The 16432-nt window shown below is 39.1% G+C and overlaps 1 protein-coding gene, 1 long non-coding RNA gene and 1 pseudogene across 2 annotated transcripts; 2 read left to right on the top strand and 1 right to left on the bottom strand.

Annotated features, from left to right (window-relative positions):
• Positions 1-596: 596 nt before the first annotated feature.
• LOC103952462 lies at positions 597-8649 on the top strand (annotated as a pseudogene).
• A 1043-nt stretch (positions 8650-9692) lies between these two features.
• LOC103952460 (protein MEMO1-like) lies at positions 9693-12719 on the top strand. The gene is made up of 8 exons (XM_009364043.2): positions 9693-9872; positions 10104-10188; positions 10312-10380; positions 10558-10670; positions 10916-11027; positions 11127-11270; positions 11754-11928; positions 12451-12719. The coding sequence occupies exons 1-8, from the start codon at positions 9821-9823 to the stop codon at positions 12574-12576; spliced, it is 876 nt and encodes a 291-aa protein (XP_009362318.2). The 5' UTR covers positions 9693-9820; the 3' UTR covers positions 12577-12719.
• Positions 12720-13096: 377 nt separating this feature from the next.
• Positions 13097-13943, bottom strand: LOC125475569. The gene is made up of 2 exons (XR_007256918.1): positions 13673-13943; positions 13097-13435 (listed from the first exon to the last, which is right to left on the bottom strand). It is a non-coding gene; the product is annotated as an uncharacterized LOC125475569 (long non-coding RNA).
• Between the last annotated feature and the right edge of the window lie 2489 nt (positions 13944-16432).

Raw genomic sequence — 16432 nt, 5'->3', positions numbered from 1 at the left:
AACGGAAAATTGTCTTGATTCATTTTCGTTTCATTTGGAATTTCTTCTGCAGCCAGAGACAGACGCCATTGATGTCCACTCTGTCTCTCTCCCAACAATTCCAGAGCCCAATCATTAAAATTCAAACGAATTCTGATTTGTTTCTTCTTTCTCTCTGGATTTAGCATCCACCAGTTGCTGATTTGGAGCTTTTAGAACAGCAGCCAGGTTTTAATTAGTGACATTTTTCTTATTTTTTTTCTTCTTCTTTTTTTTTTTTGTGGTTAATTTCTGGAATTAGAAATTGGGGTCTCGGTGTTTAATTTATGGAATTTTGATTGGGAATTTGTGTGTGAAATTTAGTAAAGCTTCAATTTTTGGTAATTTTTTATTATATATTTTTCTCTGTAATTTGTTACAGTTGGTTTTGGTGTGTTGGGATTTATCAGATACAGAATTATTGATTTTGTTATTTAATTACCGTGGAAAGTAGTATATGTTCCTTGTTTTATGTGTTGGTGAAAGGGTTTTTACTTTATGGTAAGGTAAAATTCAGAGCTTTGTAAAAGCTCTGTTTTGGGGTTTTTTATTTTTATTTTTAGGTTTTGTGAATTGTTATTGGAATATCAAATGGGGAAGCCAATTGGGAAGAAGAAAGATCATGAGGTTCAGAAGCCAGGTAATGCTGGCAGTAAGCACAGCAAGGCCTCGGTTCGAAACTCGAAAGCCTTTGATGGAGACACTGCAATCTTCATCAACATGTCCCATGAACTCAAAGAAGAAGGTAACAAGCTCTATCAGAAGCACGATCACGAAGGCGCGATCTTGAAGTATGAAAAGGCCCTCAAACTCCTTCCACAGAATCATTTTGAAGTTGCTCATTTGCATAGCAGGGTATTGGGGAATATCCTCAAGCTATCAACGAAAGTAATTTAGCATTAGCGGTATCGCCAAAGTACAGTAAAGCCTTGTTAAAAAGAGCGTTTTGTTATGAAGCTTTGAATAGGTTGGATTTGGCATTGAGAGATGTTAATTCTGTGCTGAGTACGGAACCGAATAATCTTAGTGCGTTGGAGATTCTAGCTAGCGTGAAGAGGGTGATGAATGAAAAGGGTATTGTTTTTTATGAGAAAGAGATTGGTATTGCTAATGTACAGCAGCCTGCTGCTGCTCATTTTCGTAAGGTCGTGAAGGAGAAGTTAAAGAAGAAGAGTAAGAAAATTGAGCAGAAGATGGAGGATAAGTTTGTTGTGGAAGAGAAGGTGAGTTCTGATAAGGATAAAGAAGTGGTTATGAAGATCGTTGAGGAAGATAAAGTGGTTACGAAACATGTTGAGGAAGAAAAAGTAGTTGCAAAGCCAGTCAAGCTGGTGTTTGGAGAGGACATTAGGTGGGCTCAATTACCAGCGAATTGTAGCATGCGATTGGCGAGGGAGATAGTTAGGGATCGATTTCCTGGCTTGAAGGGTGTTCTTGTGAAGTATAAAGATCAAGAGGGTGATTTGGTTACAATTAATGAGGCACCTATAGCACATGTATAGTCTGTTGTATTTTAATTTCTAGTCTGTTACAGCTGTACATGTAACTAATCCTAGATTAGTTAGTTAATCAGGTTTAATTAGTTACTAAGCTATTTTCCACATGTATATATAAACTGATTGTAATTTCTTATTCATTAAGAAATGAGAAATCCAAGAGTCATTTCTTATATGGTATCACTCGCCTCTCTGCTCACGCACCGATCCTAGCTTCCTCTGCAATCTTTGCCTTCTCATCCCATATCTGGTCTTTCTTTGCAAAATCTTGATCGACAATGGCGTCTTCTACTTTTTCGCCTGCAAATCCAGAAGTTGTTGCTTAGAATCCCTCTCCTCTTTCATCAAATCCCACTCCGATAAACCCTAATTCTTCGATTTCTTCAATTTCCATTCAAAACATCAGTTGTATGGTTCCTACAAAGCTTAAGAAGGACAATTATCTCGTCTGGAAGGACAATTATCTTGTCCACCGCCTTTTCTTCTCAATCAATTTGGTACAAGTACTGCAGTTCCTAACCCTGATTTCGAGATCTGGTTTGAAAAGGATCAAAATATCCTCATCTGGCTGAACTCCACTCTCTCTGAAGATCTTATTCCATTCACTGTTGGCGTCACCTCGTCTCGAGAATTATGGCAGATTCTGGAACAACGTTTTGGCGGAGTCTCGGCGGCGCACATTCACCAGCTCCGATCGCGTCTTCATGCGATTCAGAAAGGAGATCTGTCAATTTCTGATTATCTGCAACGTATCAAAAGCATCTCTGATGCTCTTATGGTTGCCGGTGCACCGGTGTCGGAACCGGATCTCATTGCTGTTACCCTCAATGGACTCTCTGATGATTACGAATCTTTCATTGATTTGATACTGCTTCGAATTTCATCTACTTCCTTAGATGAACTTCATGGATTACTTCTGAACAAAGAGCTTTTCATGCATCGCAAGAAGAAAGCTCTGTCCTCGTCTCTCACTGAACCATTTCAAGCTTTTGCTGCTCACACTTCATCTCTCCAGCAAGGTCTTTTACCTACGCCTCCTCCCTCACAGGCATATGCTCTTCAACATTCCACATATAGCAATCGCAACAATTTCCAGCGCACTAATCGTGGTCGAAGCAATTTTCAGAAAAACAATCGAGGTCGTGGCACCTATCGTGGCAATTATCCCAACTCTGGCCTTGGAAATGGTTCTTTTCATCATAATTCTGGTAATTTCAATCGCAACTCTGGTGGATTCAATCGTCCTTCTGGCCATCGATCTCCCTGTCAAATATGCAATTCTTTAGATCATGAGGCTCTTGACTGCTATGCTCGGATGAACCATGCCTTTGCTGGAAAGATTCCACCTGCCAAGCTTGCTGCTATGTGTGCCACTACTGCTTCTTCTTCTCAGCCTACCTGGCTTCTGGACTCTGGTGCTACTGCGCATGTCACCAATGATATCTCTGCAATATCTTCCCCCATTCCGTATTCTGGTGAAGACAAGGTTTATGCTGGTGATGGCCAAGGTATGCCAATTCACCATACAGGTTCTTCTATTCTCCAAACACCACATGCTGCTTTTCGGTTACATAATGTTCTTCATGTGCCACTGATGAAGTTCAATTTGCTCTCTGCATATCAATTTCTTAGAGACAATTATTGCTCTTTAACCCTTGATTCTGATGGTTCTGTCATCAAGGACCGTTCCACTGGGAAGATGCTTTTTCGCGGCCCAGTTAGGGATGGTTTCTATCCTCTGCAAGGCCAGCCTTCTCAAGCTTCATATTCTGCCCTTGTTAGCACTCAAGCTTCGTTACAACAATGGCATAAACGCCTTGGTCATCCTTCCACAGCTATTTTCAGAAGGATCTTAAGTACTAATAAGCTTGTTCCTCATACTTCAGCTTCTGTTCAATTTTTTTGTGCAGACTGTGCAATTGGTAAACATCACAAGCTCCCATTTTCTTCTAGTACTACTACTGTCTCAGATAGGTTGCACTTAATTCATGGTGATGTCTGGGGTCCCTGTCCAGTTTCATCTGTCAGTGGTTATCAGTACTATGTTCTCTTTGTGGATGAGTATAGCAAATACAGTTGGATGTTTCCTTTAAAACGCAAGTCCGAAGTCTTCTCTACTTTTGTAATGTTCAAAGCTTATGTTGAAAACTTACTTGGCAATAAAATCAAGATCTTTCGCACAGACTCAGGGGGTGAGTTCACTAGTTCTGCTTTCTCTTCTTTCTTGCTTCAACATGGTATTTCTCATCAATATAGTTGTCCACACACTCCTGAGCAAAATGGGTGTGTGGAACGCAAGCATCGACATCTTACTGAGACTGCACGGACACTTCTTGTTGCTTCCAAAGTTCCTCACCAGTTTTGGGTCGAAGCCTTTTCTACTGCCATGTATCTTATAAATCGCATGCCTATTTCTGGATCTTCTCAGTCTCCATGGGAACTTCTGTTTAACAAGCCTCCTGATTATTCCAAGCTAAAAGTCTTTGGTTGCTGCTGCTACCCTTGGCTCAAGCCCTATCTGCAATCCAAATTGGATGGTAAAAGCAAGCCTTGTGTGTTTCTTGGTTATAGCCTGCAACACAAAGGTTATCGGTGTCTCGATGCATCTTCTAACCGTGTCTATATTTCCCGGCATGTTCTCTTCAATGAAAATCATTTTCCTTTTCATGATTCTTCTTTTCTTCACCAGAGTTCTTCACAGTGTTCTTCTTCTGTCCCTTTCTCTCTGTCACCTGAGTTCTCCCTGCAATTTCCTCAGTCCAGCCTCCCTGCCACCCCATCTTCTTCAATGTTATCTTCAGAACCTCGAGACACCCCTCCCCCATCTTCATCTCCATCTCCATCTTCATCTCCCTAGCCCCCTCCCACTTCTTCTTCATCTCCCGAGCCCTCTCCTGCTTCATCTCCAACAGTTTCAGTTCCAGCCAACACTCATCCCATGCTCACCAGATCTAAAGCTGGCATCTTCAAGCCTCGAGTGCTCGCAGCCACCAAACACCCTATTGATCCTAGTTCATTTGTGCCTACTACTTATTTGCAAGCCTCCAAGTATGATCACTGTCATAAAGCCATGCTTGAAGAATTTCAAGCCCTCCAATCCACCGGCACCTGGACTCTTGTCCCTTCATCTCCCAATCAAAACTTGGTAGGCTGCAAATGGGTTTTCCGGATCAAACGGAAACCTGATGGTTCTATTGATCGGTACAAAGCCCGTCTTGTTGCTAAGGGCTTCCATCAACAAGAGGGTATTGATTTCAAGGAGACTTTCAGTCCGGTTGCTAAACCGGTTACTATTCGCATTCTTCTTACACTGGCAGTGCAATATGATTGGTTTTTACACCAACTGGATATCAGCAATGCTTTTCTCCATGGCAATCTTCAAGAGGATGTGTTTATGCAGCAACCCCCTGGTTTCATTGATTCTTTACAACCCTCATCTGTCTGTAAACTTCACAAATCCCTCTATGGCTTAAAGCAAGCCCCTCGGGCATGGTATGACAGGCTTTTTCAAGCTTTGATCTCTCTTGATTTTACAAACTCAACCTCTGATTGCTCTTTGTTTGTGAAGCTTCAACCTTCCCCTATCCTTGTTCTTGTCTATGTGGACGATATCCTAGTGACTGGTCCCAATACATCTATGTGTCAACAGTTTATTCAGCAACTTCGTTCCTTATTTCCTGTTAAGGATTTGGGTCCATTGCACTATTTTCTTGGCCTCGAAGTTCACAGATCTGCTGAGGGTATTTTCCTGTCTCAAAGCAAATATGCTTTAGATCTCTTAGTCAAGACCAACATGGCAGGTTGTAAGCCCTGTTCTACTCCTCTCGGCTCTCAGAAACTTGATCATGTTGGTGCTCCTTTGGCTGATCCTAAAGACTACAGGTCTATAGTCGGGGCATTACAGTATCTCACTTGGACACGCCCGGATCTTTCCTTTGCCGTGAATCAAGTATGTCAATTCCTTCACTGTCCACGCGATTCCCACTTTCAGGCAGTTAAACGGATCTTACGGTTCTTAAAAGGCACCTTTGATCAAGGAATGTGGTTTAAGAAGAGTCCCTTGCATCTTACTGCTTACTCTGATGCCGATTGGGCAGGTTGTGTGTTTGATCGCAGGTCCACCAGTGGATATTGTATATTTTTGGGTAGCAACTTGATTAGTTGGAGTGCAAAGAAGCAACATACAGTTGCTCGCTCTTCTACAGAGGCCGAATATCGCTCCCTTGCCCACACAGCAGCTGAACTCACCTGGATATGTAAGATTTTCAGAGATGTTGCTCTTCACCTCACTACTATTCCTACTCTTTGGTGTGACAATGTTTCTGCTATTTCTCTGGCCTCAAATCCCGTATTTCATGCTCGTACCAAACACGTGGAAATTGATTATCATTACATACGTGAACTTGTTCTTGCCAAGCTGCTTCAGGTGCACTATCTCAATACTCAGTCCCAGCTTGCTGATATCCACACCAAATCTCTTTCTAAAGCTCGGTTTCAACTTCTTCGTTCCAAGCTTTGCCTCGGCTCTCCTCCGTTCAGCTTGAGGGGGTGTAATGAGGCACCTATAGCACATGTATAGTCTGTTGTATTTTAATTTCTAGTCTGTTACAGCTGTACATGTAACTAATCCTAGATTAGTTAGTTAATCAGGTTTAATTAGTTACTAAGCTATTTTCCACATGTATATATAAACTGATTGTAATTTCTTATTCATTAAGAAATGAGAAATCCAAGAGTCATTTCTTATAACAATCGCTATTACAGATGAGTTGAGGATAGCTGACTCATCAAGTGGTATGCACGGCTCACTTAGATTATTCATAGCAGAAGTCAGTCCTGATTAAGAACCAATTTACGAGGGATTGAGTGATGAGGAGGTGACTCAAGTGAGTACGGACAACAGAAAACCAAGTCGTATTGTAGAGAATGGGGATAATGAAAAAGATAAAGAAGTGGAAAAACGGTATACATCCGTTGAGGATTGGGTTATCCAGTTTGCACGATTGTTCAAGAACCATGTTGGGTTTGATGCTGATTAGTACTTGGATCTTCATGAGCTCGGTGTGAAGATATACTCAGAGGCAATGGAGGAAGCTGTAACCCTTGAGGACGCTCAAGAACTTTTTTACATTGCTGCAGATAAGTTCCAAGAAATGGTGGCTTTGGCATTGTTTAATTGGGGAAATGTCCACATGTCTAAGGCAAGGAAGCGAGTTTCCTTTCCTGAACATTATTGAACTGATCAAGTCTGGCTACGGCTGGTCAAATAAAGAGTACAAGAAGGCAGAGGGTAGGTACGAAGAGGCTGTGAAAGCAAGAATGAGCTAGAAACAGAGCAAAGCTTTGTTGGTACTATGCTATTGGAAGCAAGAATGAGCTAGAAACAGAGCCTTCTTCGGAGGTGCATCAGCTTTATAACAAGGCTGAGGACAGCATGGACAGGGGCATGCTGATGTGGGAGGAGATGCAAGAGCGGCGTCTAAATGGACTCTCCAAAGAAGAAAAATATAACACCCAATTGCAGAAATTGGGTTTGGATGGCCTAATTCAAGAGGTATCTGCTGCTGAAGCTGCAGAACATGCTGCAAATATGAAGTCACAGATGTACCTCTTGTGGGGAACCTTGCTGTATGAGCGCTCCGTTGCGGAATATAAGCTAGGGCTACCTACTTGGGAGGAATGTTTAGAAGTTTCTGTTGAAAAGTTTGAACTTTGTGGAGCTTCTCCAACAGATATTGCTGTGATGATAAAGAACCACTGTTCCAATGAAACTGCAATGGAAGGTGAGTAGCACGTGTTAATGCAATTTTTTATTTTTTATTTTTTTTACGGCTATTAGAATTTAGAGCTGTTATAGTTTGAGACATATGATCAATTTTTATTCATATGCAGGTTTAGGGTTCAAAATTGATGAGATAATACAGTCGTGGAATGAAATTTATGATGCTCAAAGGTGGCAATTTGGTGTTCCCTCTTTCCGGCTTGAGCCATTGTTGCGTCGGCGAGTTCCAAATCTTCATTCTGTCTTGGAGCGTGCTTGAAATTTTTGTTGATAGTTGGTATCCTTTTGAGGCTGCACAAATGCCTCAGGTTGCCTTAATTCTACTTTTGCAGATTGCATGGTTGCTCAGGTAACTTGTCCTATTTAATTAGAGCATGTCAAAATTGTCTTTGTTATCATCTGGAAGATTGATTTGATTACAATTTGAATAGCTGAATTCTGATAGGATCAATATGGAATTTGGAGAGTGCAAAATACGTTGAAAACCCATTATTTAACCGAAAACATGTTTTTGAACCAGTCTCATTAAACTTAATTGCAGTTGTCGTGGTCTGGCTTGTCAAGTACTTTAGGGCCTGTTTGATAACTTCTCGCTATTAGTTTTAGTTTTCATTTTTGTGTTAGAGAGAGATTGAAATACATGGGAAAGATGTGTATAGCGAAAGATGTAAATGGAAACTTAAAATCAAAAAGTTTTAAAACTTTCAAGATTTTGTTTTGTTCATGCTATTTCTTCCACTTTCTCTCACTACCCTTTTACATCTCTCCTTTTTCCCATACACTTTCCTCATATCTCAAGCACGAAAAGGGAAAACTAAACACTAAACACGAAATGATTATCAAACGGGTCCTTACTTTACGAATCATTAAATGGTTGGTTTTTATTATCATTTCATAATTCTTTGAATCGTCATGCTCAGTGCACATACGAGTATGACTGGACTGAACGAAACATAATCTCTCTGTTTTTTTCTTTCTGGTGATTGCAGGTCTTTTTATTTTCTTTTCTGTCAGTGGACTGTTCGTTCACCTTCTTGTTTGCTACAGGGGCAAACAGAAAGTTTGCGTTGGTTTTGAATTCGAGTGCGTTGGGTCGCAAAGGCGCCGATCTCATTTGTTTCGATTGTTGTAAGCTTCTTGGGATATAGGGTATATGATTGATTGGATTGGTTCATTGAAAAGAATAAGCAAAGTGGGAAGTTGGTAACATTATTTTGCTTGTTACTTACTCAGCCTACTCGGCCAGGTTTGTTGTTGTTTATCAATAGTGTCATATTTGCAAGTTGCAATTCTTGTATACTTGCAAGGTTTTGTGATTGTTATATAATAGCAGTGAAATCTTTTATTATTTTACCTCTCTATTTATCCATATTTATTCTCGTGGGAGTACAAGAGATACGAAAATTTTACTATGTTCTTGCGTATGACATGCACCAGAGGAATAAGGGCATGGATGTGCGGCCAAGGATGCAATGGCCAAGTATTCCGGTGCATGTGATGCTCCTTGTGCGTAGAAGGAAAACCCACGCTTTAGTACCAGTCCACCTAAGGAATAATCGACAGTTAAAAAACCTTTGGGTGTATTTTGGTAGCCAGCATTGTGCCTACACAATCACACGATGAGAAATATAAATTTAAAAGTTTTGGCCCTAATTTGATTCAGCCTCATGTGAGTTCTACCTATATCTCTTGTACTATGCCAAGTCCTGGAACAATTTAGTCACTTTGGAAATTCTACTCCAAATTCTTGGTACAGTTAGAAAAACATGGTAATATAACATGGCTTGGAATGTGTTTAAGTTTGAAATTTGTTTCAAGCAAAATAGTTTATATTAAGTTAATTTGAAGTATGGCTTCAAACAAATTAATTTAAACTATTGAGAAGATTTGAATTGAACATACGAGAACAACTTAAAAAAAACAAGTTATTATTATGTGACATTTTGATTAATAAATAATATAACGTCATGAATAGACAAACTAAAAACTTACTATTTATGATATTGTATTATTATTATTTTTTTATCAAATTATATTATTTACACTAAATTAAGAAGTGAGTTTAGCCTGACAATAGGTTAGTAATAATATAGTTTAAGCTCACATTTGGCGAAAGTTGAATCCAATGTCTCTCACTAACAAGTGAAGGAATATCACTAGGCTGTCATGATTTTGCATTATTTAAACATGCTATGCGAAAGCGTACTCGAATTGAGTAACAAGACGTCACCACACCCACCACAAGAAGAAATTTTTAGTTATGACGGGAACACAAGTGGTACATCATGTGTTTTAATAAGAATTGAAAGAAATTTAATTTTTTAAGTTATTAATTTTTTAGCTTACATATCCCACTAATTTTTTTAATGAGAGTATTATCCGCATACCGATCACGGTCCAACTCCCAGATGCTGTCTCCTCCCGTAACAAAAGGCATCTCGTCTCGTCTGTGTCTCTCACTCTCAGTTTTAACTTCATGCTTTGCACCTGATTAGGGTTTCGTTGATTCTCCCAAATTCCATCCATGGAGAAAGTCAGAAGAGCATCGCACGCTGGTTCTTGGTACACCGACAATGGTCAGTCTCTCTCTCAGTTTCTGTTTGGTTCCCGAGAAAATAACACCCCTCTGATTCATTTTTTGGCCTCTTTGAATACAACAAGCCGAGTTAGTGATGTGGGTCGGCAGCAAAACTAAAAATTCATCAAATATGGCCTGCTTTTGAGAAAATTAATTCATCCGATCAGTTTGTGTAATATACATGTATACTTAAATACGCATTTTTGAGCTTAAAGTTTTGATTTTTCAGCTAAGAAGTTATCAGAAGAGATTGAAGGATGGCTGAGAGCATCTGGGCTCACTAAATCTCCTCATGTTCGAGGTGTCATTGCTCCGTAAGTTCATATTTCCTGCTTCTGCTTCTTTCTTGTTTACCCACTAATTAGTTGAAAACTAAACTTATTTATTTACGTTTATTTTGGTGGAATTTATTTCGCTGGGTGGCTCTGGGATTAAAGGCACGCAGGGTATTCATATTCGGGCCGTGCCGCTGCCTATGCATTTGGCAACATTGACCCAACAAACATGTAAGTTGTCTTTGTTACTTCTCTAATACTTTTTTGATCATGTTGTGCATAAAAATGAGCTGATTATGTTCAGATAATTGTGCGTTGACTCCTAATCGAACCTGTAAAGCTTGATTAGTATGGAAAATTAGCTGTCCAGTTGTTGCAAATTGTGAGATAACTGACTTTCCTTTTCAGTACGCGGGTGTTCCTGCTCGGTCCATCTCACCACCATTACACTTCAAAGTGTGCTCTTTCGACAGCCACGGTGTACAAGACCCCCATTGGGGACCTACCTATTGATTTGGAAGGTAATGTGATCTCGTCGTTAAATTACAGTATACACCTTTAGTGATCAACGCAGCATGACCTGATCATGAAATGTACAGAGTCATGTCTATTGTCCGTGCTCCTTTCTGTTTTTCCCATTTTAACCAGTACCTACCTAGTAACAACATAACAATGAAAATATCACATGTTTCATTTTACAGGAGTTAACTACTTTCCTGAGTTTTTGTGGCGGTTTTCTCAAATTCTGTTTGTTTTCACTTATCAGTGATTGAGGAGCTTAAAGCTTCTGGAAAATTTGAACTGATGGATATTATCGTTGATGAGGCTGAACATAGCATGGAAATGCACTTGCCATATCTTGCTAAAGTGTTTGAGGGGTATGTTTGTTCTATATATTTTTATTTATTGTTTTTATATGGCATTTCTATTCTGTAATCCTCTTTGGTGTGGCTGACTTTTTTACGATACTGATGCAGGCACCAAGTTAAAGTTGTACCCATTTTGGTTGGTGCTCTTAAAGCTGAAAGTGAAGCCATGTATGGACAGTTCCTTGCGAAATATGTGGATGATCCACAAAACTTCTTCTCTGTGTCATCAGATTTTTGTCATTGGGGGTCTCGGTATGTTCCACTCATGGTTCTATATACGAGTATTGGCATTGTTATCTAAAGTGACTGCTATTTTTGTCCAAGATATCAGTGCATCTTCTGCAATATGCATTATGCTATGCATCTCTCTCTCTCTCTCTGTGTCTCTCTCATCCACACCCCCCCTGCGCGTGCGCGCAAGAGCGTGCAAACATTCATTCACAAACACAAAGACAACTTTTTTTATATTTTTATATATTTTTATTATTTTTTTATTTTTACAGAAGGACAGTTAAAGCTTATATTTTGTTTGGTCCTTGTTCTAAGGAAAATAAAGAAGTGCTTGGATTCGGTTTAAATATTTCTTCATGGATGCTGTGTCATGGTATCCATTGTTATGTTACATGATATTTGAATGTTTTGCTAATTCTCTTATCTTGCCATGCTTTTGTGCTCATATAATTGAAGCCAGACTGTTACTTGTTGACCGTGGCTGACCTTGTTATTCTCTCTCAGGTTCAAATACATGCACTATGACAAGAAACATGGTGCCATACACAAATCTATTGAGGCTTTGGACAGGATGGGGATGGATATAATAGAAACTGGAAATCCAGATGCGTTCAAGCAATATCTGTCAGAGTTTGATAACACCATTTGTGGGCGCCACCCAATTAGCGTTTTTCTGCATGTAAGTGCCTCAAGTATTCCCTCTAATGTCTGAAGGGGAACAAGTTCAAATAGTATTCTTGCAACTTTGTCAAAGGACATTAACCAATACAAGAATGTGGCACCCTAAATAAAACAGGGTAAAACTCTGAGAAACATTATGTCGGCGATTTTGGACCTGTTTTAGATTACATTGGTGTTTTCAGTTAGAAAGGCTATGCCTATCATTAAATAGTACCAGTGTCATTCCTGTCTTATTGACCTTTATACCATTTTGTCTGTATGCAAATAAAAGATATTCTTGGGACTCAGTAATAAAAAAGTACAATACTATAACGAAAGCAACCTAAAGATATCCCTGTTATGTGTAGCACTTACCCTTTTGATATTAACATAGTGTACTGAAGTCACCAAAATCACGATGAGACGGAAAATGTTAGAAGCCTTTTTTTGAAGAATTGAGCTTAATTTACCTAGACTACAAAATGTTTCTTCATTGATCAGTGCTCATAATTTCTTGTACTATGTTTCTCGATGTATTCAGATGCTGAGGAATTGCCCAATAAACATAAAGATCAATTTTCTCCGATACGAGCAGTCAAGCCAGTGCAAAACTACGAGGGACAGCAGCGTAAGTTATGCATCTGCGGCAGCAAAGGTAGATGCTTGAAAGATGTATTATCTTCAGCAATTTGATTTTCATCGAATTCATTGTACTGTTCAACTCAAGTAAATAAGCATTCACGAATCATAGGGTTACCGTGCCCCTGCTTGTAGATTGATACTATTAATGGATTGCCCTCTGATTTCTTATATTTAGTGTCATCAGATTATGTCTTAGGTTGTCATCATTTCTCCTAATGACAGCGATACGGCTGAAATGCAGTCAAGTTCATATATTGACATCCTCCGACCTCCGCCTCAGACCCAGCACCCACCATTGTAGATCTGTGTAGTTGCTCCAAGATGAAAATGGACAGAACTGGTAAGCCAAACTGATCATTTAGGGTGTTGATTGAGCAGAAACCGAGCGTGGTGGTTGGGGTTGGCAGTTACGGGTTGAAGCAGCATTGATAGGTGTGAAGATGACTCGTGTGGTGAAAAAGTGTTGGTTATGCCCATGCAAATCCTAGTCAAATTCACGATTTCCTTTCAAACATAATTGAAAAGTTGCACATGAGGCTCACCCGCATAACAAAAATACCCATGAAATGATTTAATGTGCAACTTTTGAACGGAAATCTCAAATTTTAACTAAAATCGGAAGGGAGATTATGCGACATTCTACAAAAACGCTCGAATTTGGGGTCAAGTGTCGTCAAAGTTCACCGAGTTTTATTCATCAAATGATGCAACCGGTATTACCTTATATCAGCAGGAAGGTGATCGGAGGGATTGATTTGACAACGTAGTTCAACAGTTGAAGCACCAAGTATGGCTATAGTTCCATAAAAAAAGCTGGCATGTACCGTCAGGCTATCACCTGAGTATGTTGCATGAGAAATATCTGCAGAAAAACTTGGAACCCACTGCAAACACAAATGAAAGTCTTGGGACGCTTTCAGATAACCAAAAAATGTTTTTGACAATGTTAGAAAAATTTAAAAGTGCTTCTTGTCTTTTAGGAGCAATTCAAGTGCTGTTTCAGGAAGCACTTGGTTTTTCACTAAAAACTTTCGACGTGAAAGCACTTCCAATAAAAGAGCTTATGAGAAGAAGTGTTATATTTTCAAGAAGCGTTTCTAGAGAGAGAGACAGAGAGAAACCTTCTGAGCGCATGCTAGTTCTTTGGTTTCATATACTGCAAGGTGAGTCTTGTGTATGGCAAGGAAGTGCAGCTCATCCTGGTGAAATTGGATGAAGGTATCGGATTCAAACTCAACTCCTTCCCATCTGGAATATGCAACAATTTGCTGTTCTGTTTTTGAATGACCGGACGTGGAGGGTCATTCAACAATGTATGATGCCAATTCAAGCTGTCAAGTTAAATACATAAATCACTGTCTTTCAATTACTCTCTCTCTCTCTCTCTCTCTCTCTCTCACGCACACGACATGTAAAAGCATGCAGTACACTAGTTAAACAAAAAATATATATGATAATATTTGGAAATTTTTTTGTATATTCATTAATCTCCAAAGTGGAGTATATATAGGAGATATAATTGGTATTACATATAGACTTCGCCAATGTGGGACAACATATTACTATTTATACTTTAACTAATATATAACTTGCAACACTCCTCCTAAAGTTGGAGCAAAGATGTCACACATGCCTAACTTGTCAAGTGAGATGGAAAACACACTATTAGACACAGCCTTAGTAAGCACATCTGCGAGTTGATCTTCAGATATCACAAACGGAAACATAATAATTCCAGCATCCAATTTTACCTTGATGAAATGTCGATCAATCTCCTCATGTTTTATTCGATCATGTTGCACTGGATTATGAGCAATCTCAATAGTAGCCTTGTTATCAAAATGAAGTTTTATAGCACCTTTGGGTTTAAATCCAAGATCTCTCAACAATTTTTTCAACCACAACAATTCACATACACCATTAGACATACCATGAAACTTAGCTTTAGCACTTGACCTAGCCACCACCTTTTGTTTCTTGCTTCTCCAAGTAACTAAATTACCAACCACAAACGTAAAGTATCCAGATGTAGATCGCCTGTCAGTGATAGAACTTGCCCAATCTGCATCTGTATACCCTTCGACATTAAAATGACCATTCTTGGAGAAAACCAAGCCTCTGCCAGGAGCCATCTTCAAGTACCTCAAAATATGGAGTACTGCATCTATATGAGCTTCACTAGGTGACTACATAAACTGACTTACCACACTAACTGCATAAGCAATGTCAAGGCGAGTGTGAGACAAGTAAATTAATCTCCCCACAAGCCTCTGATACTGTTCCTTATGAGTAGGAACTTGATCTGAAAATAAGCCTAGATGATGATTATGCTCAATCGGAGTATAATAGGTTTGCAATCTAACATGCCTGTTTCCGTTAACAAATCAAGAACATACCTCCGTTGAGACAAAAAAAATACCATGCTTGGATCGTGCAACCTCGATTCCAAGAAAATACTTTAATTCACCCAATTCTTTCATCTCAAATTTAGTAGCTAGGTACTTTTGAAGGCATTGTATCTCCTTCTAATCATCACCAAGCACTATCATGTCATCAACATAAATAATCAATGCAATTAGCTTACCATTTTGTCACTTTAGAAACAAAGTATGATTTGAATGACTTTGGACATACCCAAACTTCTTCATTGAACTTGTAAACCTCCCAAACCACACTCTAGGAGATTGTTTCAAACCATACAAAGCCTTTTGCAATCTGCACACAACACCTTTTTCAGGAGATATTCCGATACTAGGTAGGAGATCCATATAAACTTCCTCCTTAAGATCACCATGAAGGAAAACATTCTTAACATCAAACTGCAATAGAGGCCAATCTTGGTTTACTGCTAAGGATAGAAGAACATGCACAATATTAAGTTTGGTAACAGGAGCAAAAGTCTCCTGATAATCCACCCCATAGGTTTGAGTATAACCCTTAGCAACTAATCTGACTTTGTACCGGTCAATAGAACCATCTGCTTTATGGTGATGGATGTGGTTGGCGAACAGAAAGGCAAAGAATTCGGCATCCTAGGAGTGGGTTAGGTTTAGGACCTTGGGGAAACTTGTTATTAATCTAGCTCTCATCCTCCAAGCAAGACGTCTTCCAAACTGCAAACAGTTGGAGACGGAGCTAGTGAGCCATAAAGAAGAAGCTCCACATGAGCAAGAAATAGTGCGTCGACGAGAGGAGAGCCTTTGGTACATTGTTAGGATAGCGCAAGCAATGTCAGCTTCTAGCATTTGCATTTCCAATCCTCCAAGCGACCTTTAGAAGCCATTCCACTAGCCACCTCAGCAGTAACTCCAGTAGTTGTACTTAGTTTTTTTGTTACATACAATTGTACGAATATTTTTTTTATGTAATTAAATTAATTTCTTTAATGTTGTGATTTATTTTAGCCTTTTAGACTAATATAATTAGAATTAATACATTATTTAAATCAAATATTTTTTTTAAATTTTGAATTAAAAAAATATATTTAAAAGCTTTGCCCAACGAATATATTCGTCGAGTAGACTTTTATTGTATTTTTTTCTTTTTAAATAATTGCTTGACTAATATGCGTTGAGCTAAATTTTTTATTATTACTTTGTTTTCAGAAACTCAACAAAATTTTTGTTGTCAAACAAGCTATATTTGTCAGGTCAGGTCGGTCAATGCTCTTTTGCCGGATGACTTTATTTAGTCTGGTCAACAGTGTTTGCTAGACAAATGCTGATATTTTGTCAGGTGGACATTTGAGCAACGGGTTTTGCATGACGAACTTTGACCCACAAATTTTTGACGAGCAAAATTATAGGTGACGAAACAGTATATGGCCCGACAAATCCCGGTGTTTTTTGTAGTTCAATGAATTTCTTCATATCTATAGGTCA

Source organism: the organism of the source record quoted next, unplaced genomic scaffold (genome assembly GCF_019419815.1).
Source record: "Pyrus x bretschneideri cultivar Hongxiangsu unplaced genomic scaffold, Pyrus_bretschneideri_v1 Contig15, whole genome shotgun sequence".
NCBI classification, from domain to species: Eukaryota; Viridiplantae; Streptophyta; class Magnoliopsida; order Rosales; family Rosaceae; genus Pyrus; species Pyrus x bretschneideri.
Note: the sequence above shows the minus strand (reverse complement) of the source record. Positions and strands in the feature narration are given on the sequence as shown.